Below are 26431 nucleotides of genomic sequence, written 5' to 3'. Positions count from 1 at the left end.
CCGGAAGGCCCCCCATTCCCCTTTCCTGCTTTCAATTCCGTTTCTTCAGTTTTTATGGTGATATTGTAACCTTGTACTTTCCTTTTCTCCATGACGCTTGCTCCCTTTTCGTCAACCACCTCATTCTTTAGCCAAAACAGGGAAAAGTCGTCTTTCTTTTTACAATGACAATGACACGCGTGCGAAGATATCGACTGTCGATACTCATTATCTTTCACAAGTTTCACGCATATCAACCCCACGAGACCAAACTTAACGATAGAATATTTATTTGCAAAAAAGCTACAAGTCCTTTTCCAAACTCAACGTGGACTAAGGAAAAACATCTTGTAGAAAATTAATTTTCCTTTTAGCCTCACTTACGATCCCATAGGCAAAAGTTCAATTTAGACTTCTCTAATGACTAAGGCTTTATTGCAACTCAATTGTGAGTCAAATTTCAAATAATCGGGAAATCACCCTTCCCACATGGGAATGAGAAAGTGAGGGTTCAAATCCGCATCTTCTTGCGAAGTTAGGGTAGGGATGATTAGTTTTAGGTTTGGGTTTTGATTCACATGTCCTGCAAAAAGACATAACAAAATAATTGAGAGTGAGTTAAGAGTTAGAATATGATTGACAAAAAAAAATTAATTAGGATTAAATTCAAGTTATAATCAGCATAAAAAAAGACATGTATGATCAATAGCTTATGTAAATAATATTCATTTGATACGGGGCGAAAATTCAATAATATTTATCGTCCTAATTGACTTCTTCTTGGGCCATATTATAAATCTTGTTAAGACCTATGCATTGACATCACAATTAAGCATGCGTATATCGACCATGCTTCGTGAGATTCCTCCTTTCTAAATTGTGGTTAGCCTTTCCACTGATTGAATGGGAACATTTGGTTGCAGGATTCATATACTGCATGATTTTGCTCCCAAGTTTATTGGAGCTAAAAGAATCTACTCTCATACTCGCAAACCAATAGATCACTAAGTACTCGCACAACCTTGCTTGGCTCAGCAGAAAAATGTATCAATGCGAAGTTACAGCTCCTCGCATATAAAAAAATACTTCCAAGTATCCAAGATTTGAAAAGTGGAAACAGTGCTCATATATCCAGACTACATCCATAGTGGTGCATCCAACTCCAAGGATTCATAGGAAATGCTGTTTCTAGTTATAAAAGACGATACTTATCAGAACAAACAAGAAGTGTATGTGAAGATTATTGGGTGGATAGATGTTAATAGCAGAGTCATTGTGACTCGGAGAAAGATGGCGGTTGTACTTGATGTCATTTCTTAGTAGCTGATACAGAACATAGGAATCCCGATCGCGAAGGGAAGGGTGACAAAGGAGAGCAATGACTATAGTTCCCGGTATCGCGCGAGCCCTCCTCTTCCCTTGGCTCCATTTCTCTGTGTCCCCTACGAGATGAACCGTAGGGGCTTTTGTTTGTGACCCTGCGAATCATGTTCCCACCAAAGAGCAAGAAACATTAGCCATCTCTTTCACAAAATGTTTGAAAAGAGATTCTGAGAAAGGCAAATGGAGAGACTCATACCGATCTTGACGCTTTTGAAGAAAGAGGCAAAGCGAATTCTTTCTTGCCATTGGAATGTCTATGGAAGAAGAGAGAAAGGTAAGTCCAAATCAATTCGGGGACATGTATGCCAAAATACGAATACACTGTTAAGAGAGAACTTTTTAACCACCGTGCCCCTTGCAGATGGAAGGCAAACTGATCCGCCGCGGATGAGGCAGAACTGTTTTGATTATATCTTCAGATTTTGCCACCATAGGCTTCGTCAAAGAGCTTTCACCAGCTAGAAGCATGATCGCCTGGGCCTGCTTTTTCTCATCTTAATTAGCCACTTCAGACGCAATGGAAATCATGCATGCCTTGGCAAAAATCGGAATAACGCGAGGGGTGGACATGAGAACTCCTGTACATGTTATGCATGATAAAAAAATAACCAAGAAGAAACCTAGCGTATGCGTGAGTATGCACCTTATCAACAGGGACATTGTTGTAGACATTGATGGTGCCGGCATAGAATATGGTGAGCTGCGATGTTGCCGACTTGCAGTCTGAGAACTGCATATCCCTGAACATCAATCACCATGTTAGGTATCCGTCATTTCCAGGCAGCCCAACTTGTGGAATTATAGGCTCGAAATTTCAACAGGGTTTCGAGTTACCTCATTTGGGGAAACATCTCTAGCTCAAGAAAACTAACCCGCCGAGATACATCGCATCCAAACTGTGGTGGCAGCAAACGCTGCCTGCTGCTCCCTGGTCTTCCCGTGTCTGTTTTCGCCTTAGTGATGTTCCTGGTTGGAGCTTTGGTGGACACGTTTGTCCCGAACAGATTTACGCCAGGAGAAGCTTCATTGGTCAACTTCAGTTCGGTCTGTATATCGTGTCGATCACATTCATCCTCGTTTGAGTTCGGTTTCTCTGGTGGCAACTTGCTGCTTCTCTGCTTTCTAGTATCATGAGGATCAATCTTCATGAAATCCCTGGTTTCGAGAGAGGTCGACTCAGGCTCCATTCTTTTCCTTTATCCTCAATTGTTAAGATGTTAACGAAAAGCGTGGTTCCATGGGTTGGCTCTCTAATCGAGGATTAATCTGGCGTTGGTATCCCATTCATTCACAGGTATATAGACATTGACGCCCCCAAGTCAGTCATGAATTGACGTATGATGAAACCGAAGGTGAGCAAACTTTTCGATGGATTCGACGCGAATCAAATTTTATAAAGAGGAAGAAAACAAAGATCAATAATTGGCGCGGAGATAGAGACGATTGGCAAATCGATCATTGTTCACCATTTTCGTGATTTTTTTATTTTTTTGGCTCTCTCCCAAAGAAAGATAACAAACAAAGAGTACTTGTATTACAAGCTTTCATACCAATGATATCAAAAACATGTGTACCACATGCATTATAGATTAAGCACATCAATTAATGACAACCTTACTTTCAGGACATTCCATACAAAAACAACTGGGTACAGCAGTTTCATGAGTCACGCGAAGTATTTTTTTTTACTGCGATTGCACCAACTTTGCACCTTCTTATAAAAATCTCAAGCCCTGAATTCAACCATTAATATTACAATTTACAGAAACATCGTGCACCCACCAGCTGCATATGACAAACACCTTATTTGACATTTTCTGTGGCACACTCTTGTGATAACAAGTGCTGTGGAAATTGTATGTCACCATCCAGGCCAGCTGCTCCACCTAATTTATTATTTTTCCTTTTCTTTCCTAAGTCCTCATATGAAGTTTAACATTAACAATAAAAAATAGAAACCACCGAAACCAAATGTTTTCCTCGTGTCATGTTGCATAATACAGGATTGGCAACAGGGAGGTCTTTTCTATTAGTTAATAGCAATCCCTATGCAGCAGTTGGGTTTAAAGAGAGGGGCGGACAAGACATTCCACAGGACATTCGGTGCCGTCTATTGCAAAGCCTTCTCCCTAGGTTTCCTCCATTACTATTGTGGCATGGCAACCCTCAAAATAAGAAAACAATCCAAGAAATAATTAGTCGTACTCACCCACAAAGAACCAATTCTACATCGTTTGCCTAACTTCCATTTCCTCTTCGCATTAGCTTAGAGCCTGAAAATTGCATGTAAGCTCCTTGATGAAAGTCATTCTGTCCAATGTAAGCAAGAATCAAAGTAAACGAAGAATTTGGACCTACGGGTCGTCATATACCCAACAGTGCAGAATTTTTTTTCTTTTTTTGTTGTGCAGCAACTTCAGGTCAGTCATTTATTTGAGGAGTAGTTGTCTGACTAGATGGATCAATATGTCTCCAGATGAAGCCTAAACTGCTTCCCATGATATTCATAACAATCGCAGACATGGCTGGAGGTAATGCAACCAAAGGTGAGGTAAAGTGTGAGGTCGCTAAAACCACACCTAACGAAGAGTTCTGCATACCCACCTGAAGTCCAGTGTAGAAGAAAAATGTTATAACAAGGAAGATAGCCATGCTAAACAATATAGGAACATCATGTCAAATGACAATTCGATGAGTGTAAGTTATTCTAAGCAATTAACAGAACTGAAAATCTCAACCTCTCACGAACCACACGCACATGCACAAACAGAGTAGAATTAATTCTAAGTTTCTCCATATAGGGTTGTCAGAGAACTTTGGACAATGCGAGATTCCTAAACATCAATAAGAAGTTACCTCAATAGATACTGCTCGCCTTTGTGGTTCTCTAAACCCACAAATTGCTGAGGATATGTACCTGCAGATAATGTAATGAAGAATACATATTAGATGCAAAAATTCTTATGCACAAACAATTTAAAAGTAGAACTTGCTATAGTAGTATTCTGTTGAATATGCCAGTATGTCAAACCTGCCAAGTGATTACCTTAGTCTAAAAAAAGTACCTCGGGCTAAAATAAGGGGGATCGTCACACCAACCCATGTGTGCAGAGAGACATAAAGCTTCTTAACTATTATTTTGAATCATTGCATAATCTCCCACTATCTTGAAGTTAAGGACAAGGTCTTTTGTTCAGTAATAGATTGCATTCTCACACATAATTTGGTACATCAAAAAACAATTCCCATATTCACATGCATAATTCAGCCACACATGCATGCATCAGTACAATTTTTGGTTCTCTTACTAAGGTCATCCTTTTTATTAAATCAACTGCTTGACTAGTGGTCAAAAAGTGGGGATTCACTGCCGAAGAACTTTCTGGAAGATTGGAGGTAAAAAAAAATGATGGCAGCCATCAAGGTAAAGCCAGCACGTACTCTCTCCCCCTCCCCGACAACAAAAAAAAATCACACACGCACTAAAGAAGCAAAATAGAATATCATGGGACCACATTATTGTGCAAAAGAATGAAATATGAAAATAAAATGTGAAAGACAGCACAGAGGTCAATACTTACCCCACAAAAAAACCACCAAAATGCAGTAGTAGCACAGAAAGTATAACCAACCCTAGTTCACCAGTTACTATTGCCTGAACATGAGCAAATGTGGAGATATCACAGGCTGATGAAGCACCAAGCAATGAAGACTTGAATCGGACCACATTTTCTGAGAATACACTAGAGCCACCAGATATAAAATAGACGTGAGAGACATGCAATGTCAGAGCAATGATTCCAAATCAAACAACATGGATGAACTATACCTGCATGCTAGTAGAGAAGATGCCAATACTGCAAAAAGTGGTGCAAAAGGAGTCACAACCTTCACCGCTCCAGGAAATGCACTTTGAAAGCAAGATCCTAAGAGAATTGGAGCAACTACCACCTACAAAAGGAAATATACAGCAAAAGATTTAACCATCAATACTGAACTTGTCTTGTGTCATCTTCACAAGCTGACTGAAGACCATATTTACCTGCAAGGTGCTGATCGACAGTTTAATGGCATCAACAGGAACATAAGTTCCGGCCAATATCTTTGTCAGGAGAGGAGTCAGAAGTACTGCCCCAAGAGTGGTACAAATTGTCATCACAATAGATAGAGAAACATCCCCTTGGGCAATTAAAGTAACCTGAAATGCTACTTCAGAAAATGGAAATGAATGGAGATATCATTGAAAGGACACATTTTCACTCAGGTTATGACATGCTTTCTCACTGCATGGACTGTAAAAACTGAACCAAATAAAACATCATTGTCTACTTCACATTTACATCACGGAACACCATATTCAACTCAAATGGATTTAAACCATATTGACAACAGAATCCACTCCTTATCTGTACAACACCTTCAGTGACACATGGCAGGCTGGATGACTCTGACCAGCCGTCAGATCTCACAAGCCACATCCCTCAGTTCCCTCATTAAGTCTCATAAAAATACATATACCAGATAACTGACAATATAGCCACAAAAGAACAAGCACACATCAGGCTTGATTACTTAACAAACTCGACCCTGTGCTGCGTTAGTAATTGCTTTAAAGTGATTTGCGACTGATCAAGTACATTCTCCAGCCTCAGATACTCTGGAGACTAAGTCTGTGTTTTTGGAGAAGCTTTTAGACAGCACAAAAAGCATACTATAACTACAGAAGTAAATGAACGAAATTCATTTTAGCCAACGTATAAAAAAAGGAAAGCTACATTTTCTTTTCTTTTTCTTTTTCTTTTTTTGAAAAATCACTAGTCATTATTTACCCCTAGGTTCCTGATATAATGGTGCAGGAAAAAAGAAGTCTTACCACATTGGAAGCAGTACCCCCAGGGCAACATGCAAGCAATATCAAACCCACCGAAAGAGAAGGTGAAAGCCCCAGTGATCTACTTATTAAGGTCCCAAGGGCTGGCATTATAGTATATTGAGCCACACATCCAAAGAGTATCTGATTGGTAAAGCATTGGCAAGATTGAATTTAGAAAAGATTGCAAAACACATAACAATGATGCAGATGAATATGGCGTATACTGGACATAGCTTCTCGATTGCACTAAAGTGAGACCATGACTTAATATTCAGTTTATTGTAAGAATGCCGTGGGAAAGAGAGACTATTCTACATCCCTTTTTTCTTCTGTGATGAATGCTTCTGTCACAGCATTAAAGGAATTGCAGTATCGCTATTGTACCAATAGTCCTTGATGTCGCGTGACTGTTGCCATATAGGAGCCTATGCACTCTCATTAGTGAAATCTTATGATAGACATACCATGAAGTAGAACTAGACCCCAAAAAACCCGCTTCAATGCCATTAAGTCCAGGACTCCAAGACATAGAACTAGGCCTACTTTATAATTGTTATCGTGTTGGCTCTTCCATATTGGAGAACCGTCAAACCATATGGAGACGAGAGCACGGCCAGATCCAATTAATTTCTCAAGAACGACAAAATGCAACCAATACCCAGACTTTTACTCCTCGATATTAAATTTAAAAGAATCCACCGCAAAAGGAGATCCAAGATCAACATTGACCATATTCTCTGTCTCAGTCACCCCTCAAGTGATTGACAAAAAGGAAGAGAATTTCCAAGGAAAACGAGATTACCGAGAGAGGTCTCTGCACGAAGAGAGAGAGCAAGTCCTTGAGCTCGAGAGTGAGACCCATGGCCAGCATAATCAGCCCAAGCGACAAGCTATACGAGGTTGGACCTCTCTGCACAAACCACTGAAAAGCAGAGGGCTTGAGGCAAGCCACGACCCCGCCGACGCTCACGTAAAGAGGGTACAGGCTCGCCGCAGCGGAGAGCGCGTTTTCCCATCTGGGTCTCGCTCCGGTCACCGACACGCGGTCGGAGCCTTCATTTACGCATCGGATTGGGGACGAAAGCATAAACTTTGAGGGAGATGTTGGGCTGAGGTTGGATCGAGAGAGGAGGGGGAATCTGAGACGAGATGGTGGCGGAGGTGAGGAAGTAGGAATGAGCCTGAGAGACAGAGACATGGTGGTCGGTTCGGTTTTAATTCGACTGCGCTAAGGAAGCTGGAACCGCCACTGCATGTCTGCACTAGCACGGAGCTGCTTCAGCTTTTGGACTTGAAAGTGATAATGATTGATTCTGAGATTTTTTCAGAGAGGGAGAAAGAAAGAGAGAGAGAGAGAGAGGGTAGGTGGGCGGTCACTCGTGCACACGGCATGCCGCGAGATTGTTATGGAAAATCTAAAGGGCACGTCCTGTCCATTCGACCCATTTCGCCGGTTCCCATGTCTCTCGCTCTTTCGATCGTCGAACCGACGTATTATAAGTGATTCGTGACTGTTTATTCGTCATGAATATAAATTTTCTTTTTGTATGACACATTAGAGCGCTTCATCTAAATTGATTTAGATCTTGAAATATGTCATTCATGTGTGGTGAGGTGAATTTATCTATTAAATACAATGTAAATTGTACATTTTCATATATTGAGCTTTATGAATTTTAAATGAAATTTCTTGAACGCAAAGCTCGTCATTTATAAGATAGGTGCGTTATGTTCAATGCTTAGAAATTATTTGTAAAGCACTTTTGAATATGGTGTAATATGGGTCTTTTGTAGCAAGTTGACGTCAAATAATTAGAAGAAAATTTTTTTATTGGAGGAAACCCTTTGGCTTTGGAATCTACACAGGGTGGGACCACCATCAGCCCCAATAGATCTCCAATTTAACCACATTGAACTTCGCACGTTCTATAATGTTGTTTGTGCACATTTCACAAAGCATCGTCTAAGACGAATCCAATACAGCTGAGCAACTCCTCCAGTCATGTTGACTTTTATTACCAACACGCTCTGATGAATGTTCGAAAGCCATTTATATATTTACGTGATTTAATCATTCGAAGAATTTTTATATTTTTTTCTAACAATCATGTAGATTCCTATAAATTTCTCAAAATTCAATTAAAATTTATCCCTCTCTCGCCACAAGCAAGACTCGATTGGGTGAGGGCTCCCCTTGTTAGGCCTTGCCTAGGCACTCACCCTTGCCCGACGCAGCATCACTTGTAGTGGACAAGGGCGGTTCTCACTCACTCAGGCAAGGTTAGGCCGCTCTCACTATCACCTGTGGTCAAAAAAAGAAGAAGAGAGAAAAAAAATTCAAAAAAAAATTAATGTAAAACATAGAAACTCATGGCATTGGATGAGGCAAGTATAAACAACTCATTAAATTATAGCTTGTTTCATATGAATCTTACTCTTTTAAATAAATTAAAGGTCAAATTCTTAATTCTAATGTGAAACATAAAACCTCAATAATAGTTAGAAATTTTCTAATGGTCCCTGTTATATTACATAAGAATTTTTATTTGTGACCAGCTACATTAACTTTGTATTGAAAGAAAATAATAATTTTTTTCAGGAAAATACTTAAAATTGAAAGTCTTAAAAAAATGTCAGAATTTTTAATACTAAAGCTCATTAGAACTAACGTTTCTTTTTGTTGAATAAAACTCATGGCACTGTATGAGACAAGTATTAATCCTGGTTGGACGTAGATTGAGAGAAGAGGGCAAGATAAGCACTATTTGAAAGGACAATTATCGATAATTTGCAATTTTGAATCTTATAAGTAACTCTTAGAGGCAAAAAGGAACTTAATATTATATAAGTACTTGGATTAGTAGCCTTTTTTTCAATCCATGTGATTAGTAACTTCCCAATAATGCTTATAAGTATGTACTCGAATGATCTACAGTGAAATAGATTTTTGAATAATTATTGTGTATGGCATTTTCTTTTTTTTTGTGCCGCACTTGGCTTTTCAATTAGTTGGTAAGACCTAAAGCTGTGTTGAAAATCATAACGGCGTGTTTTTCTTTTTTCCATTCGAAAAATATAAAAGATTAAAAGTTTTATCATTACATAATTATTTCCTTTGTGTCAAATACAATTATCTTAGATCAAAAGCTTGTTTCGTGGCAGTGTGGGAAATGGACTAGCGTCACACCCATACATTGCGTGGTTTCCTTCTTCCATGGAATTTATTATGTTCATCGAGACTTCATCATTAACTTAAAACGGTTGGAAATATAGTTCATTATGGTATTGATAAAAGATTTTTTTAACGTCCGTCCAATGTTGTCGTAATTGGGATATACCAAATTTAGAGACGAAATATCAAGTAATAAACATAGAAATATTTAAATAAGCGATCGATAATATTAACCCACGAATTTTAATAATGAAAATATGATAATCTATTTCATATAACGCTAACTTATCGACTTTTGTGTAATAGAAATCTGGACATGTGTAAAAGATATGATCACAAATGGAGTGAGATGAGGGTGGGCGTGAAGGCGAAGATATGAGGAAGAGACAAGAGGGACGTGCTCGAAGTCGAATCCCCGGGAGGACCTCCTCTGCTTGGGGTTATAGAAAGAGAAACAATGCCTGCCCGAAAGGTTCACTGACACCATCTCCCTGTCGATCTGACCCACTTATCTCACCCTCTTCGGCGTCACATCGCACTTGAAATTCTCTGGGAATGCGGGGATGCCAATCTTGTACCGTTTCGTCCACTTGCTGCCGCTCTCCAAAACCCACGCCTCAACATGTCTCGCCAGGGAATGATTAACTAGCGCCAGCGATCCTTTCAACTCGAACAACCCTGTTTCGCTCCCAGCATCTTTGAACTTCGGGGGCCCTAGCAAAGAGAACTCTTCCTTTCTGAGGTCGAACGAAACTATCTTCGGATCCAATCTTTGTCTTTCCCTGTCACAATTTGTTTGTGGAACAGTTGAGTCTCCAATGATGAGTAATCTGTCTTGCAACGGACCAATAGAGTAAAGTAGGTAGTGTCAAGGGTGCATTTCGCAAACAGGTCATATCCATCTATGCTGTCTCTTTCCTATTGTTCTCAATTGCAAGACAGCTCGCCGATTGGTGATCTAGGAGAAGAAAGATATGATCTACGAGGCGAGTCATCAGGACTCGGTATGAGTATTTAACCAATTAAAGTGAGAGCAGCTGCAATAGAGCAGGGACAGCAAATACCAGGCTCTGATTCTATAATAGATGGATGAGGTCCTGAATAAGGTTTTGCAGAAATAGGGGGCCTGTTTTTAGAAGAGCCGACTTTAGAGCTGAAGTCGACATTTAAAAGAAGAGTTTTTAGGTCTCATGCACCGATTTTCTCATCATCACCTCTACAGTGTCTTCGTAAGTAATTATGCCTAAGTCTGATTTTTTCTATGTTTAACAAACCACATTAAATGATCGATTAGTCTCCGGAAATAATATTTTGCTTAATTTGAGGAGATACTTAGGTATACAGACCTCACTCATAAAGGAATTGAAATGCACCTAGGCCTGATAGACCGTTATGATGTCCACCTTCATTGCCATCTTGATAAAATTAAGGAGATGTTCCTCCTAACCTTGGGGGAACTGACCCCTCTTTGATCGCATCTCCTTCACTCAACATACCTTTGCTAGGCAGATTGATACCGGGCTGCAAGTTATTCGTTTTTCCAACATATATACGACTAAGATGAATAAAATTAAGATATGGCTGGACATTCCTATAATCGAGCTTATGAAATATCCTAGATAAATGACTTTGAAGCTCCTATTGATGTTGCTAGCAGTGGCATGTCTCATCACTTCGACTGCTGAAGTTATTCTACTAGATCCACAAAAACTCTGAGCATTTCCTGAACCTCTGGCCTTTTGTGTTTCTGGACAAGATCCATATAGAGTTCCATTAAGTTGATATCTGAAAGTTAGCATATAAAATCCTACTATACCCTAGAATCCCTAATTACTGGATGGATTCTTGAAGCACTTCATCGGGATACTCTTTTTGTGACACGGTTTGACAGGGAAGACTGGGACTGGTGACATTTTTCTATATTCATGTCCAGAGCATCGTAGTAGACTTATGTTCATCTGTGTCACATTGCGGCATTAGGAAGCAAGCAGGTTCATTGTGGCATTAGGAAGCAAGCAAGTTACGTAAAGTATCCCCAAGGTTAATTATATGCATTAATAGTAGACCGTAACTTTTTGGTATGATAAAAATAGAAGAACAATGTCTAATGCTATTGTCCCATTATTAAGTATTTATTTCAATAGGAAAGCATAATGTTAAGTTAGTACTCGTAGATATATCCGGGAAAAGATTTTTGGGGAGGTCTTTTGGGTGGAGATGTACTAAACGTCACTTCCTTGTTAGACACCAATCTCACTAACATTCCGCCTGAATCATGCTCAAACTCTATCAAAGTTTTCAGAGGGTCACTTCCTCATAAATTATTCGCTCAGACGCTTTCCTCGAAGTGAAAAGATATGGGAGAACAATTGACATTCAAGTAGGTTGTCCTGTGATGATGTTGGGAGTCTTGACATTATAAAAGGAGCTCCTTGTTCGAATATTGGCCTCAGGCACACTGTTGTCTTGTTTCGGTTGAATGGCCTATGATGAGAGATTGTTGATCATTTTAAAAGGGTTTCGCTTGTGATTGCCTTGTTCTCATTTTTCTGCGAGTTAACCTCAAGTTTTTCCTTTGACAGGCGGGTCGACAGAAAGCGATGTGCTTGCGTTTGGGGTTGTTCTGCTTAATTTGATTACGAAGAGGCCCTATAAGCACTTGGAAGGACCTTTTCTTGATGAATTGGGTTAACATGTATGAGGAGAAAATCGCGGGGTCAGATGACAAGACGAAATGCTCCTTGGTGCATGCAAGCCTGGAAGCGGACCCGGGATTGTATTCAGAGGACGGACCTAAGATCACAAGGTTAACAATGCAATGTGTTGAGTACTCACCCCGTGATCGCCCTAGCATGAGGTAAGTGGTAAACCAAATGCTGAAATTGCGCATTATCATCTCTGCAATTTTTTTTACATTATTAGCATAATTTGATAACTAAATAAGGGGGATATATCAAGCCTAAATGGTCTGTTTTGTCGCAGTTACTATTAGATAATAATCCCTGTCAAGTGATCTATTAACACAAGTTTTTTTCTTTTTTCTTTTTTCCTATTAAGCATCTAATAGCAAGGTTCCGTAGCAATTTGGAAATTAAGCGAGGGGCATTCCTCAAGGAGATTAACTCCATGGTCAAGTCTTTGATTTAGATTTGATTATTCAAGCTTAAATTACAATAGTTTTCATTCAAAGTAAAATAGAAAACTATATCTTCAATCGATACACATAGACATGAAAATGGGGGACCATCATTTCATCTTTCGAATCGAATTTTACAAACAGGAGAACTAGTAATCAGACTTCTCTCCACAAATTTGCAATGCTGATTACTTAGAGATTTTTTTTTGGGGTCCATCCATCCCACATTCCAGACGCTTTGCTTGCTTCAATTAGTTACTTTGGCGTCGGACCATTGTTTCCTTTCTTGAGATGCCGCGTTTCCATTGGACGCCGATCAATTGAGACATCAAGTTCTTTGTTTTTTGAGTCTTCGAATCTGAAGAGTTGTTCCTATGCGGGAGCTAAGAAATGACATGGTTTGCGTGAATTTATGTGCTTGCGGTTTGAGGATCTACTATTGCTTACATTGGAATAAGAGGGTTTGAGTTCGTGAGCCCGTTAGCAGCCGAGATTCTCCAGCATTCCTTTCGTTTTACCTGATTATGCATGGAATCTTTACTTCTTTTTTCGGGCCCATCGAAAGCTAGAATTTATCTTTGTGGTGTCTGCTTTGACGTCCCAACTTTCTATTTTCTGAAGGGCGGTTGCTTTGGAGAGCCTGTGAGTCCAATTACCATTTTCGAGCTCATGATTCATTGGCTGGCACTTTGTAGATATAATGGGTATCTCTGAAGTCGTACAGCTTCTTGCTTGTAAATGAGTTTTGCGAGTCTAAGATCCTGCCTGTACCTCTTTAGTCAAGACTAAAAGTTTCACATGAAGAAATTACCTATTGCTTTTGTCTTAGTAAGTTTCACAGCCATGAAATAGATACTCCCCTTGTCTTTTTTCGTGTTGTAGGGGAGTCTTTTCCATGAATTCATTGATGAAATACTTGGCCTCGCTCAATTTGCTCATGCATAGGAAGAAACCTGTACTGATTTAACGAGAGAAAGATCATGAAGGTTATGGTTGGATTTCTTGTTTCTTTTTTTCCACTCTTTAAATGGTCTCTTAGCACTATATCGTGGTATTGGCTTTCCGCTTTGTTTATCCATAGGGTCTTGCTTCAAGTTGGCCATGGTGAATTCCAAGGGGACAGCAAACATCAGAAAATTGATGATGCACTGGGAGACATGCTTTGCTGCCTCCCAAAAGTCCATTTCCCGGCGTTTCTTCATCATGTGCTGATTACATGCCAAGTGCAGCTAATGGATCAAAAGCTGTGCAGAAGCCAAGGGACAATCATGTGACAATATGATTTAAATCTCCTTTTTTTTTTCATTACCATATCTTCGTTTTTCGCTTCTTCCTTTCATTTTGGTGGAGAAAGGGGCAGCGGGGATTGGTGGGACGGTTTGCATTTATTATGTGCAAAGACAATTAGACTGTTATTGCCGGTGTAATTAGTTGTCTCTAAGAATGCTCGTGATTAATTGGTTGTGTTTGCAGGTTAGGGAGTACATTGATGACACGGGGGACTATGTTAATATTCAACTGAACAACCAGAGAAATGACTTAATTCAGCTGCAGTTGACATCGACGATTTCATCTCTCTATTGTCATTGAAACCTTGACTGCTGGGGTGTTTTGGCATGAACATCCCTTGACCATTGTATGACACAAAGGAGATATTTGTGGGAGGTACCTCAGCTGGCTTTACCTCAGCTGGCTTTATAAGAAGCATCCTTCTCGTTATAGGATATGCAAGACAGAAGAAGTTGCATGACTCTTAATACTATGTATTAATAGTGTTATCCCGTTTCATTTTGTTGAAGTGAAAAGGGGGGGATAGAATGTGTGAGCTTGTTCACCAATCCAAATGATCATGTAATGGCCACGGTGCTATTGACCTTGATACCGGATAGTGAATAAATTTTACGGTATATTGAGACATGTAATTGAACTTGGCTTTTAGATTAATTTTGCAACATAAATTGTAGTTGTTTTCCAGAAACTCACTTAATATGTTGAATGCTTTAGGAATCTGTTTATTAATGCAATCTTCTGTGGAATAATGGAGCTATATTGAGTTGTTCGACATCGAAGTAGCACCGTCTATTTACTGAAACACAAAATTCTCACAAAGATGCAAAGAGTGAGGCATATCTTTCCTAATTCCCCTTCGCTTATAAGCTAGTTTGTTCTATGGGTGATAAAATAGTACGATTTTTGTCGACCGTCGCTCTTCTTTGGATTTCTTCAGTGCAATGCTTCAGCTACTGTGTTGCTTTCTACTACAAGACCAAACCCTTTCAGCGGCTTCCCATGCAACTGCTTTGTGCATGATGAACTAGAATGCTTTGATTCGCTATTCAAGGTCCCGGGGGGGGAGAGGAGAGGAGAGGAGAGGAGAGAGACTTTGCATGAGGGACCCCGTGATAGGCTGGTGGGGTTTTTTTTTCTTCTTTTTTTGCGACATGGTGGAAAGTCATAATGTAGTGGAGCCGCTTGTCTGTTGTCTCTAGTTTGTTTTTTGTGCTAACTACTTCATGTGTGGAGCAGGTTGTCTCCTTTTGGACTTTAACTGCCCTCTCTCTCTCTCTCTCTCTCTCTCTCTCTCTCTCTCTCTCTCTCGTATAAACACAGATCATGAGCAACCAAGCTTAGTATCTCTGTGATTTTTCCTTCACCAATCTTTAGATGGGTAAAAGAATACATTTTTGTAAACAAAAAATAAAGCGACTTTGATATATTCATCTTCTTCCATCTCTGCACGTACCCATCTGTTTTCAGTCAGCGAGAGGCTTCTCATTAAGCAATTTGACTTCGCCATGCAAAGAAATTGTGCATCCAAGAGTTGAGCTTTTGGACCATCCAAGGACAAGGATACGCTAGTCCAATGTGCGCAAAAGCGCCTGGTATTTTTATCTGGTTATTGCGAATGAAACGCTGAGCGAGTATGTGATTGACTATTCCTTCATCTCAATTCTTAAGAGTTCAACTCGATCGGTCTAGAAACATATGTGACGCCTGCAGTTTTTCATTTTCAAGCATGCTCAAAGAAAAAGTCACAACAAATTTAAGCGACACTTATATTAATACAAAGAGAAAAACATAGGACAGTCAAGTCATAACCATCGCATGTGAATTGGCCAACTCCAATAAATAACTCAATGGCATCAACTACGAACTCATCACACGTTACATGTTAATGCTGTAATTTCTGGTTAATGTGACAAAAAAATGCACCTTCTGATATCATCTCACCTCTACTCTCTTAGCTTAGCTTGGCCATCGCATATATAATCACAAATGGAATGAGATGAGGGTGGGCGTGAAGGCGAAGATATGAGATAGACAGACATGAGGGACGTGCTCGAAGTCAAATCCCCGGGAGGACCTCCTCTGCTTGGGACTATAGAAGGAGAAACAATGCCTGCCCGCGAAGTTCACTAACACCAGCTGCCCATCTATCTTCCCCACACATCTCACCCTCCTCGGTATCACATGGTCCTTGAAATTCTCTGGGAATGCTGCCAACTCAATCTTGTACCTCTTCGTCCACTTGCTGCCGCTCTCCAAGACCCAAATCTCCACACGTCTTGCCAGGGAATGATTCGCGATCGCCAGCGATCCTCCCACTTCGAACAACCCTGTTTCACTTCCAACATCTTTGAACTTCGGAGGCCGTAGTAAAGAGAACTCTTCCTTTCCAAGGTCGAATGAAACTATCTTCGGTTCCATTCCTTGTCCTGCCAAATCATTCTCTTTGAACCAGTGAATACCTCCCTTGGCAGATATGGCCCTCTCCTGTGGGAATATGGCCCCCCCGAGTACTCTCACGGGGAATATAGAGACCCTACTCGTGCAAGGCCTTCGCCAGCATCTCTCCCCGAAGTCGTACACTTCAGCCCCCAACGTGTAGCTGAAACCCGATTCATAAGACGAGAAGCACACGCGGACCACTTTGAGAGTTCCACTCGAGACATCAAATCCGATGCCGTATGCGCACGTGTATGGACACTCACACTCTGTGGCTGGTTTTGGCAGTTTCAACACTTGCTTTGTAATTGGATTCACGACATACCATATATCCTTTTGAGGCTTGGAGCCTTCACGCTTAAGGCAGAGAAATCCGTCGCCAACGGCTATCACCTTGCATCTTTTGATCTCCGGTGATTTAAACATGGGGCGGAGGTTCATCAAGGCAATGTTGGATGTATGAGGAGTGAAGACAGATATAGTTCCTGCATGGTGGTGAAGGAGGACAGTTTCTTTACGTGTGTGTAATTTGGAAAGTTGTGGATCGTTGATGAGCTCCCTCCATAATTTGCTGACCGACCTGAATCTCATCAGTGATTTGATCGGCAGTCTCGAGAAGATGTTGTACATCACATCCGAGGGAAGCTGCCGATCCTGATCACCAGCATCTCTTATTGCCGTCGCCATCATCATCCTCCAATGCTGAACAAAAGAAGCACGGGGAATACGTTCGCTGATTTTTGCACAAGCTACGAATCCCTAATTATATTTCTTCCTTTACATGCCTGTACAAGCTACGAAACCCTGATCAGTTTCTTTCCTTATATATAGCTACAAAATATTCACGCTTCTAAAACATGTATAGAAACATATATTGTATAGATGTAATATGTAAGGGTGAGCGGTTTCAGGTTTGGGGTACAGGTTCCTTATTTTTTAAAACCTGGAACCTACCCGTCAAAACCATGACCCTGGAAAACCAAGAACCTGGAACCTAATCACAGGTTCAGGGTCAATTCCAGGTTCCAACAAGTTCTTCTTTTTCTTTTTCTTTTTTCTTTTTTTGTTCATTTTAACTTAAAAAAACAGAAATGAACGCAACAATAACAAATAAGATTGTCATTCATCAAAGAGAATACAAAACGATATAAGCTAGTGAACTTGGGAAGAATGTAATAATATAGTTTTCTCAGAAATAGAGAGTTCATGGAGGCCTAACGTAGCTAACATTACCAGCAATTAAGCAAAAGGATCAAGGATCAAAGCTGGATTTAGAAAAAAACTCATACCTTCAAAGGAAAATGAAAATGCTTGTGAACTTGGAGGAAAAGAGAGATATATGCTCGAAAATTTCAAATTCCAATACGACACGATCTCTTCAATATTACAAGACATGAATTTTTAAATTGGCACGCCACGAACAAACATGCTTTTTTTTTCACACAATTACGTTAAAAGAAAAAACCGAGAATTTTGCTCTAGCACTTGTGACAAATTCATATCTATACCTTCAAAAACTTTGCAGGCATCAATTGCCTAATGTTATCTGGCAAGTCTCACTAGTAAATTTTACTAATTACTTGAATCATCAGCTTGGGCAACCTTCACTTCGTCACCAAATTGATGAGCTTTCCTACTGCTGCACCTGTACAAGTGAGACTTCGGCTTGTCAAGAACTTCCAAGCATCAATCGGATGATACAACATTGACTGATAGGAACTTCCTACTGCCTGTACAGTAGTAACTTCCAAGCATCAATTGGACGATACAACAAGTGAAATCTCACTTGTACAGGCAATAGCGCAAAATTATGCAGCTGTACGGTCTCACTTTGCCTTACCCTTCCAATTGAGTCAAAGAAGGGCAGCAAAAGCGATCCTCTTGAAAAAACAGCTTTTTCAGCAAGCACATGAAAATCTTGCCACGAGCTCACCCTTGGCCTCGCCGCTACAAGCAGAGGATACTAATTATGCTTGTATTCGTGGTTATTAGCACAAAATTGACTGACACAACATTCCAACTAAAGATTTGGTTTTGCTTGTCAGCACAAAGCTGCCATTAGTGGGAACCTGATCCACACCAGATAAGATTATTATTCAGCTACAAATGAGTCAAAGTGCATCAGCCTGCCGAACTAGTTAATCAACTATAAGATACATTCCGCGAGAATATTTTACCGATCAACACCAATTATTTCAGCCACCAGCATAAGAGAGATAAAGCAAGAAAAAATCAGAACACTTCAATCACCTCTTATAAGCAATTCAAGAAAGGGGCGGTAGAGATTACAGGCACAAAAGGCCGCTGAGAGAAGCTCCTCAAGTCTGTGAAACCTGAATTCTGCACTTCGCAAGAAACAGAACCAGAAAGAGAAAGAGAAATAAAAAATTCACACACAGAAGACACAAAACCCACGCCACAGAGAGAGAGAGAGAGAGAGAGAGAGAGAGCACTGCGACAGACTCAAACAAACCCACTTCCTAACTCTGAAAAATCGAGCAAGGCCATATCTAATGAAAGCACAAAGAAACTAACGAACCCGATGGTCTGAAGTGCATCTTAAATCACCTCACCAACACAAACATCTCACTCTTCCATACTAGTCAATCACATTCTCAATCAGCAAAAGCCAGGATCTTGTCATCATTTTTGTTTTCAACAATCTCAATTGACCTATAAGAAGCGGCAGTTCGTCAAGATACAACTAAAAAGAACACGTCGGAAAAGACATCGCAGGGAGCATCAGACCTATCATCCGCCATCATCAGAGCAACACCCACGAACCCCATCGAGCAGCACCAACATAAAAGCGCGATCGAACAAATGGGCAAGCATAGAAACACGCGTTCTCCATGACTAGATAAAAAAGAAACGAAATTTTTCCCTTGACATATGCAGAGAAGCGACCTTGTGTAGAAATTGGTGGGGAGATTGACGAAGGTGGGGAGGCCGAGCTTCTCGAAGAGGTTGGTGCCGTCGACGACGAAGGCAGCGGTGGGGTCGAGGGCGAGCGGAGGTGGCGTCGAGCAAAGGTCGGCGGTGGCTCGCCGAGCAGAGGTCGGCGGTGGCGTCGAGGGGAGGCAGAGAACGGGAGAAGAGAGTCGAGCAAGGCAGAGAACGGGAGAAGAGAGAACTATGCACTATAAGCACTTAGAAATCTATTAAATGCATATTTTATTCTTGCCTTTTTATGGTACTCCCTAAATAGTTACAAATCCTAAAAGATGAAATCAAATTAGTATTGAGTACTAAATCGAACAAAGCATATCTTATCTCATGCACATATATATATATATATATATATATATATATTTTGAAATTTGACATATCACGTAAAAATTGAGATGATGATAAAGTCTCGAATTGAATATATATCATACACTCAATTTATTTTTAGTAATAAACTTTCCATTTATTCTATCCAGTCAAAAAAAAATACCATAAGAAAATATTATCTCACCTTTTCAGGAAATTTAAACTTAGATTTCAATGACAATATCATAGTGATAATAACGATAAGTTTGCTAATTTAAAAATATACAAGGTTGTCTTATGATGGGATTGTCGCCAACCGATATCTTTTTGGATACACTGTTGACGTTTCCGCATTCTATTGTCATTCTCGTCCTCCTCTTTCCTTTGGCTAGAGATTCACCAAAATCTACATTTATGAATTCTGACCTTATCTCTGCTATAGCAGCTAACAGTACTGTTCCTTTCTTGCCCTTGCAACAACTTGGTTGGAGTTGCCCCATCCTCGTGATACAGCAGAAGCTCTGCTCCGGACGTTAATCATGTGTTACACACTCTTCAAGTGCCCGAAGAGCAAAGTCTTATCAAACTCCCGAGTGAGATTTCTGGTTTCTCTACCCTTTGTATACTTACTGCCAAACAAAGGAAAAGGAGAGAAAAAACAAAATCGATGCCTTTTCTGTTGTTGAAAATTGTGTGGTGAATATTTTTCAGGTATGGTTCCCGATGGCTGGACGACTTGTCCTTATAGTCTTATTGAAGAGATTACAAACGGCTTTAGTGAAGAAAACTACATCGGCAGTTTCCAATTCGGCAAAGTCTACCGAGGAGATTATGAGGGAAAGAAGGTCACGGTGAAGATATCGGAGGACAAATCTCTGAATTATCCGGTCAGACCAGGGGCAGTTGCATGCAGCTTCCGGGAAGAATCTTATATGCACAAGTGGTTGACTGAATCGGGACTGCATGATCGTCACCCAAACATAGTCAAGTGCCTTTGTCACACTTATTTGGAAGGATATTCCGCTCGTGTTTACGACCTGAATCCTCTGGACACGCTCCACAATCTTGTCACCAAAGGTGGTACTTCATTCAATACATAATTAGACGTGTCACTGAGCAAATAACTCCTTCCTTGCCCACGCAGTCGATCGTCTATGCTTATTGTGATTCAATACTAGTGTTGACATAGTGTTATCTATAGGAGCAATTGGCAAAATCAAGGTTTCTTCCCCTTTGTGCTGAATTTCCCTTGCAGATTGTCCATGATTGTTCTTATGTTTAACATAGACGATGATCATTTTCCGGCTATTTGTAGTTAGCTTTGCTTAGCACCAGAGGATCAGAGCTGCTTTAGGACTCGCTAACTTTCTTGCGTTCCTTCATTCTTTTGACCTACCTTTGCTGGCTCGTAATTTGGATGCTGCCCATGTAATGATTGACCAGGTTTGTCCTTTTAATGAAAGAACATCTTGTTGGCTTTTTGGCCATTTATCTTAAATAATTTTCATGGCATACCTTTTCTTTCGGGGCTTTTGGCAGGATTACAATGCAGTGTTATATGACTTCAGCATGCTTTCAGGTGGATATTTCACCGATAGGTCATTCCTCATAGATGAAGATTCTAAAGGCTGTCATGGATACATGGATCCAAATTTTGATAATCATGGTATCTCTCATCTATATCATCTGCCTTTATTTTGGCTTTGTCTAAGGATTAACACCTAGGGTTCTTATTACCAAAAAAAAAAAAAAAAAAACACCTCGGGTTCTTGCTAATAACCCTGTTTCCCCACGTTTCCTGATACTGGTCTTAGGTTATGCTGAAGTGATATCTTTCAAGAGTTATATCTGCAACACATGCACAAATTGTTCGCTCAGTTTTTGTTAAACATATGGGAGATAGCATCTCTAGTCGTTTGGATTTGAGCTTTTACCTATTCATTGGTAATTCGAGTGTGATTGATTCTATGAGAGATCAGAGCTGCGGAAATCGCGTGTAATTGATTATATTGACCATACTACATGAACCCAGGCAATTTTGGATGACTATATTTTGAGAAGCTTTCAACAGAACATAGCACAGGAGGTTGCTCTTGCTAGCAATGTCCATACAACTTTGCAATGTTTTTAATGAATCTAGATCTGGATGAAAAAGATTATCAATTCAAAGTTAGACTAGCTCGTTGCTATGAAACTTGTGTATATGCTAAGAGGGGTTTGGACTCAGTTCCTTCAGAAGTTTTCTTGAAATGATTTCAGAGATAATCACATTTAGTATAACCAGCGGCATGTGAATTAGATGTCCATCAGCCAAACAAGAGCTGTGTCCCTCCAAAACCAGCTTCGTGTTTAGCTCACCTGAGCTCTTCGCGTATGTTAATATTGACTGATCATTTGTCATTGTCGGTCATTGTTTAACAGAGACCAAAATGCACACGACTAGTTTCCTGAACCATCCATGATATGAAATGCTCATCCTGTATTATGGTGCACTAACAGTTTGTAGTGTATGATTTCTAATTCATCAAATAAAATAAGCTCTTCAATTCCACATGACAGTAATATTTCAATCAGAACATCAGTTTCAGCATACTCATGACAATTTCTTTGATGTTTTATTTGCAATGCGGGCAAGTATATTAGGGTGCTTGCTCTCTAATTGCAACCAAATAACCATATCGTACTTCAGTGACATGATCTGAGAAACCTGTACCCTTCATATAGTTTCTAACTCTTTCTCCACAATGGAGTAATTTTATCTGATTAACCTTTCTGATCATCTCTTGATTGCTTATCCCTAATATTTTTCGAAACAGGCAAATGGTCTCACAAATCTGATGTCTTTGCGTATGGAGTTGTATTGTTGGGTCTGATCTGCAAAAGAGTCTGTACAGAGGAGGACAGATTAAGTCCTGCTCCTGCGCCTTGTGTTTATGAATGGGCCGAAAATGAGTACAAGCGGTCAAAGCGAGCCAAGGGCTCTAGATCGTCTCTTGTGGATGATAGCCTCAAAGAAAATCTGTTGTTCAAGTTTGAAGACGGTTTAAAGATTGCAAAGCTGGCCATGCAATGTATCAAACGCAACCCTAATCGCCGCCCATCAATGAAGCAAGTCGTTAGCTGTTTGCTGAAGCTGCATATTGTTCAGCATGATAAAGAGGCTGTGGTTTTGATCACGAACTGTTTATGGAAGTCACTCTGCCCAATCCACTGAAGGATAAGTTTCAAGGTAATCAGGAATTCTTCATTTTTTATTTTTTTTGGTACATCAGGTTCATCTGTTGATTGTTTCAAGTCCTTTCTGAGAGGGATGTTTTGTTATTCTACTCTCTCTTTTTTCTATGGATTGATGCTGCTAGTTTTGATGAGTGGTTGGAGAATATGCGGATGCACATAAGCTAAACTATAGCAATCTCCATGAACTCCTCTACTCGTATGTCTTGGAGTACAATATTCTATGCTGTGGTAACAAGTTTCAACGTATTCATATCTTGACTTCTCTACAAAGGAGCTTTATTTACTGTACTAACGCTACTCATTTTGAAGAGTTGATCTAGCGAGTGCACAGTCAATAGTTTAAAATTCCTTGCTTATTTTCTCATTGTAAATTTGTTGTGCATGCTTCATGAGCATTTGATACTTTTGACTCGATAGATGCAATAGTAATCCGGCACATGGGGTTTCTCTTGCTTTCAGTGCCTCCATATTGTTGGTCCTTTCTGCCAAGGCAAACTGTCTTTTTGGAAGCCAAATGAATTACATGGGAAAGTAATAACCAATAAGGCTAGAAACGCAGTTTCTCCCTCGCTTTGGGAGCTGTATTTTGCGCATGTCCAGGCCTCTTTACTGGGATTACATCTTAGTTACTTGGGTTAGATAGGCATGGTGGCTTAACTGAATAGGGACAACATCGTTATTTAAGAGGTACTTTGAAAATGTAACTTAAGAGGAGACGTCAAGTAAGGGAATCGGGTGCAACATAACTGGTGGTAAGCAAGTGCTCGGTGTCTTCTCATTACTCTAAATAATTCGGGAATATAATCTGCAATGGGACAGAATGCAAAAAATGGACTGGTATTTTATATGTTTTCTCTATTACTCGAAATTGATATCTATGGGCTACCTTTGTTAACATGCAATACTTTTGGTAAATTTTTCTTCTTGTCATCCTAACGTGGTAAGAGTTGGTTTGATTTGGATTGATAGATTTTAAGAAATGGATTATCAAAGATCTCTATTCTCATCTCTCGAGCTGGTACCATTTTGGGGGCATCAGAAGAACCGTTCCATTCCTTTCTAGTGGTTTCTACAGCCAGAAGCAGTGGCCTTTAGGTTGGCGGTCCTCATTCTTCTCCGAGCCTTTTCATATTGAAACAACTCCTTGTCCAAGCATAGCTAATAAAAGTACGATTCTGATTGAAGCAGGTAAGATGGTTCTTCTCCTGATGAACGTGGTGGCAGTGCGAAATTTCACAGAGAAAGTGATTCTGTGATACCGAAAGCAACCATTTTCATGAGCAAACACTTCCCATCTCGAAATTGGGATTGCAATGTTTACAATGATGCGGTATTAGATAGCTATGAAATATTTTTTATTTTTTAATTAAGTTGCGATTCTAGTCACGAACCCATTTAATAACCATACACCTCGTTTTAAAAATCACTTTCACAAACAAGCAGGTTCCAATCGATGCTCAAAGACTCAATCGCAACAAGAGCAACGTATCAAATCTCTTGCTCCATTGTCCCGACACTGATGTGGTTGCACATCAACCTGCATTTCTTAAAAAAAGTGCATAGAAAAAACACATGCATGTATTAAATCCCTTTCCCATAATATCTCTTTTATGTTGTTTTACTGATTATTTTGTAGAAGTATACCGCATGAATCAAATTACGTATCCACTATAGGGAGACGGGTTATCTGGCCATGCTGTGGTGACCATGTCGCAATCAGAGGGCATGTTCTGCTGTTTATCAAAGCAAAACCTTATTGGTCTTTCTCCAATGTTTGGGCATAATGACATATTGTACCCCATTCCCTTTCTTTATTGGCAATGTGAATGAATTAATAATGAAAGCCTTCTTTCATGGACGCCGATAGTGCGTGCCTTTTGCTAACCATGAACAGTCTTAAAAGGAGATTGCAGTCGTATCTGTTGTATGAAGTTTTAGTGTTGTGGAAATGTTCGTTGATTTCATGTTTTTAACAAACCATCTATGGAAAATTTTCAGCAAAACGGCATGGTAAGATGCAAGTGTTTTCATAGGAAGACCTTAGCTGATGAGTTTTCCGTGGAGAATTTTATTGGGAACTTTCAGTTTGGCAAAATGTATCGTGGAAAGATTGAATCGCGAGCAGTGACCGTGAAAATATTGGAGAAGTCAGAGATATATTATCATTCCCCCGGAGTGGGAGAATTGACGGTATGCTATGAGTGAAATCGTTCATCCATCAGAATTCAATGCCTTTAATATGCCTCAGATAACTCTGTAATGGTCTTCAGGATGAGCTAACTTTACTTCGGCATCCGGAGTTCATCCTACATCCTACTATGGTGAAGTTGGTAGGCTACTGTTGTGAAGATGAGAACCTCGGTGTGGTGTATGATCTTGATTCCTTGGATACTGCTCAAAACTTACTGAAAGAAGGTACAATTTTTTCTTCTTTGATCTAACAGTATGCCAATTGTGGTGGTCCCTTGCACTAAATTCTGTCTAGGGTTCAAATTGGAACAGAAAAGGACCAGGTTCAAATAGAGGCCATGGACACCTCCGAAACTGATGCAATGTGTTTTTTGCCTTGCAATATCGTGTCCAAAATTTCTTTACCATGCAGAACCTTAGCTAGTCTGCAGCAAAAAAGTTTGACAACAACAATCTTTTTTCTGATTCTGACAGGCATGTTGGCCTGTTCCTTGACAATTTAAGCTTGTGGGAGGTAACCCTTTAACATGTTAAAACTGCAATGCAGATAGCTTCACATGGATGCGGAGAATTAAGGTTGCTCTTGGATTTGGTTGTCTCCTTGAATTTCTTCACTCCACGGATGGACGGGATCTACCTTATGCAGTCCGCAATATACATCCAAGTCATATAATGGTTGACAAGGTCTGTCGAAAGAACTTCTGCTTCTTTTTGTGGTCTGTGAGAATCCATAATGTTCTTGGTGCCTTCATTATCCAGGAATACAACCCAATATGGTATGAGTTTGGAATGTTTACTGGTGGAATTCTTCCTCTGCCACAATACAAGAAGCTTTTAAATCTTATCAGATGTTACGGCTATAATGAATTCCATCCTGAAGGTATCTAGTTTCAACTCTGCGTGTTTATTTTTGCTGCCACTGTGCTTGGTCATTAATATCCCAATTAGGATCTTGTTATCTAAAATTTAACGTATAACTCAGATCTAGTAGGATATTGATTTGTTAGGCTAATGTGAGAGTCTGATTCTAATTAATGAAATGAACGTCAGCACTATGTAAGTATGTATCTAACCCCCCCTGTAAAATCCTGATAACCTTAGATTTGTTTGTTGTTTCCACCATCTTCTCGAGAGAGTATACCCAACTTGCTATATCCAGCCCCAGCAGACTGAATTATAAGGGAAATCATCATATTTTAGGGAGAAATGAGCATGAAGTGATTCTATAAATTATAAGCTTCTAAAAGCAACATAGTATTATTTTAGGTTCTTCTCATTTTCATGGTTGTTTAGCTTAGTATAAACTTGTAAAGTGAATATAACAATTATTAATTTTAGGAGTGTGCTCATTCCCTCGGTGAGTTTTTCCCGATGTTTTCTCAGTAACTCCATGACTAAATCCTCAGATTGAATACTCCATAGAAGTCCAGGCTCCATCTAGAATCCAATTTATGCTCACTCCTCCCATCATCGCCTTGTT

General features: G+C 39.9%; 6 protein-coding genes across 17 annotated transcripts; 3 read left to right on the top strand and 3 right to left on the bottom strand.

Annotated features, from left to right (window-relative positions):
* Positions 1 to 1054: 1054 nt before the first annotated feature.
* On the bottom strand, positions 1055 to 2828 carry LOC104419994 (protein TIFY 10A-like). Its single transcript, XM_010031858.3, has 5 exons — positions 2197 to 2828; positions 2006 to 2102; positions 1710 to 1842; positions 1559 to 1616; positions 1055 to 1457 (listed from the first exon to the last, which is right to left on the bottom strand). The coding sequence occupies exons 1-5, from the start codon at positions 2547 to 2549 to the stop codon at positions 1289 to 1291; spliced, it is 810 nt and encodes a 269-aa protein (XP_010030160.1). The 5' UTR covers positions 2550 to 2828; the 3' UTR covers positions 1055 to 1288.
* Positions 2829 to 3080: 252 nt separating this feature from the next.
* LOC104419995 (probable sodium/metabolite cotransporter BASS2, chloroplastic) lies at positions 3081 to 7596 on the bottom strand. Of its 2 annotated transcripts, XM_010031860.3 has the most exons (7): positions 7038 to 7595; positions 6236 to 6376; positions 5405 to 5560; positions 5192 to 5313; positions 4944 to 5105; positions 4219 to 4279; positions 3081 to 3966 (listed from the first exon to the last, which is right to left on the bottom strand). In XM_010031860.3, exons 1-7 carry the CDS (start codon positions 7431 to 7433, stop codon positions 3784 to 3786), a joined length of 1221 nt encoding a protein of 406 aa, XP_010030162.1. In that variant the 5' UTR covers positions 7434 to 7595; the 3' UTR covers positions 3081 to 3783. The 2 variants fall into 2 exon arrangements, with proteins under 2 accessions (XP_010030162.1, XP_010030163.1); XM_010031861.3 differs by lacking the exon at positions 6236 to 6376 and having other exon boundaries at positions 7038 to 7596.
* Positions 7597 to 15575: 7979 nt separating this feature from the next.
* On the bottom strand, positions 15576 to 19409 carry LOC104419993 (putative F-box protein At4g09190). Of its 11 annotated transcripts, none has more exons than XM_039302176.1 (5): positions 18809 to 19409; positions 18520 to 18609; positions 18110 to 18216; positions 17778 to 17914; positions 15576 to 17054 (listed from the first exon to the last, which is right to left on the bottom strand). In XM_039302176.1, the coding sequence occupies exon 5, from the start codon at positions 16960 to 16962 to the stop codon at positions 15814 to 15816; it is 1149 nt and encodes a 382-aa protein (XP_039158110.1). In that variant the 5' UTR covers positions 16963 to 17054; positions 17778 to 17914; positions 18110 to 18216; positions 18520 to 18609; positions 18809 to 19409; the 3' UTR covers positions 15576 to 15813. The 11 variants fall into 11 exon arrangements, with proteins under 11 accessions (XP_039158110.1, XP_039158108.1, XP_039158111.1 ...); XM_039302174.1 differs by having other exon boundaries at positions 18520 to 18942; positions 19177 to 19409; XM_039302177.1 differs by having other exon boundaries at positions 19177 to 19409.
* An 828-nt stretch (positions 19410 to 20237) lies between these two features.
* On the top strand, positions 20238 to 22697 carry LOC104420869 (serine/threonine-protein kinase BIK1). The gene is made up of 6 exons (XM_039302654.1): positions 20238 to 20604; positions 20726 to 20745; positions 20854 to 20967; positions 21064 to 21190; positions 22341 to 22554; positions 22673 to 22697. Exons 1-6 carry the CDS (start codon positions 20238 to 20240, stop codon positions 22695 to 22697), a joined length of 867 nt encoding a protein of 288 aa, XP_039158588.1.
* Positions 22633 to 24577, top strand: LOC120288273. The gene is made up of 3 exons (XM_039301979.1): positions 22633 to 22753; positions 23731 to 23949; positions 24436 to 24577. Exons 1-3 carry the CDS (start codon positions 22711 to 22713, stop codon positions 24543 to 24545), a joined length of 372 nt encoding a protein of 123 aa, XP_039157913.1. The 5' UTR covers positions 22633 to 22710; the 3' UTR covers positions 24546 to 24577.
* A 191-nt stretch (positions 24578 to 24768) lies between these two features.
* On the top strand, positions 24769 to 25854 carry LOC104420868 (probable serine/threonine-protein kinase PBL8). Its single transcript, XM_018862515.2, has 4 exons — positions 24769 to 24951; positions 25032 to 25176; positions 25499 to 25635; positions 25711 to 25854. Exons 1-4 carry the CDS (start codon positions 24769 to 24771, stop codon positions 25837 to 25839), a joined length of 594 nt encoding a protein of 197 aa, XP_018718060.2. The 3' UTR covers positions 25840 to 25854.
* The last annotated feature ends 577 nt before the right edge of the window (positions 25855 to 26431 follow it).

This window comes from Eucalyptus grandis, chromosome 9, assembly GCF_016545825.1.
Source record: "Eucalyptus grandis isolate ANBG69807.140 chromosome 9, ASM1654582v1, whole genome shotgun sequence".
Lineage (NCBI taxonomy): Eukaryota > Viridiplantae > Streptophyta > Magnoliopsida > Myrtales > Myrtaceae > Eucalyptus > Eucalyptus grandis.
Note: the sequence above shows the minus strand (reverse complement) of the source record. Positions and strands in the feature narration are given on the sequence as shown.

Coding starts and splice junctions, on each gene's coding strand:
- LOC104420868 (XM_018862515.2), top strand. CDS start 24,769: ATGGTAAGATGCAAGTGTTTTCATAGGAAGACCTTAGCTGATGAGTTT. Junction 24,952..25,031: donor CCGGAGTGGGAGAATTGACG/GTATGCTATGAG, acceptor AATGGTCTTCAG/GATGAGCTAACTTTACTTCG. Junction 25,177..25,498: donor TCAAAACTTACTGAAAGAAG/GTACAATTTTTT, acceptor ACTGCAATGCAG/ATAGCTTCACATGGATGCGG.
- LOC104419994 (XM_010031858.3), bottom strand. CDS start 2,549: ATGGAGCCTGAGTCGACCTCTCTCGAAACCAGGGATTTCATGAAGATT. Junction 2,103..2,196: donor GAGATGTTTCCCCAAATGAG/GTAACTCGAAAC, acceptor ATTGATGTTCAG/GGATATGCAGTTCTCAGACT. Junction 1,843..2,005: donor ACAATGTCCCTGTTGATAAG/GTGCATACTCAC, acceptor GAGAAAAAGCAG/GCCCAGGCGATCATGCTTCT.
- LOC104419995 (XM_010031860.3), bottom strand. CDS start 7,433: ATGTCTCTGTCTCTCAGGCTCATTCCTACTTCCTCACCTCCGCCACCA. Junction 5,561..6,235: donor GGGGTACTGCTTCCAATGTG/GTAAGACTTCTT, acceptor GTAGCATTTCAG/GTTACTTTAATTGCCCAAGG. Junction 4,280..4,943: donor TTTGGTGGTTTTTTTGTGGG/GTAAGTATTGAC, acceptor CATTATCTGCAG/GTACATATCCTCAGCAATTT.
- LOC104419993 (XM_039302173.1), bottom strand. CDS start 16,962: ATGATGATGGCGACGGCAATAAGAGATGCTGGTGATCAGGATCGGCAG.
- LOC120288273 (XM_039301979.1), top strand. CDS start 22,711: ATGGAAGTCACTCTGCCCAATCCACTGAAGGATAAGTTTCAAG. Junction 22,754..23,730: donor ACTGAAGGATAAGTTTCAAG/GTAATCAGGAAT, acceptor TTGGATTGATAG/ATTTTAAGAAATGGATTATC. Junction 23,950..24,435: donor TACGATTCTGATTGAAGCAG/GTAAGATGGTTC, acceptor TATCCACTATAG/GGAGACGGGTTATCTGGCCA.
- LOC104420869 (XM_039302654.1), top strand. CDS start 20,238: ATGGTTCCCGATGGCTGGACGACTTGTCCTTATAGTCTTATTGAAGAG. Junction 20,746..20,853: donor GAGCAATTGGCAAAATCAAG/GTTTCTTCCCCT, acceptor AGCTTTGCTTAG/CACCAGAGGATCAGAGCTGC. Junction 22,555..22,672: donor AAAGAAAATCTGTTGTTCAA/GTTTGAAGACGG, acceptor CATATTGTTCAG/CATGATAAAGAGGCTGTGGT.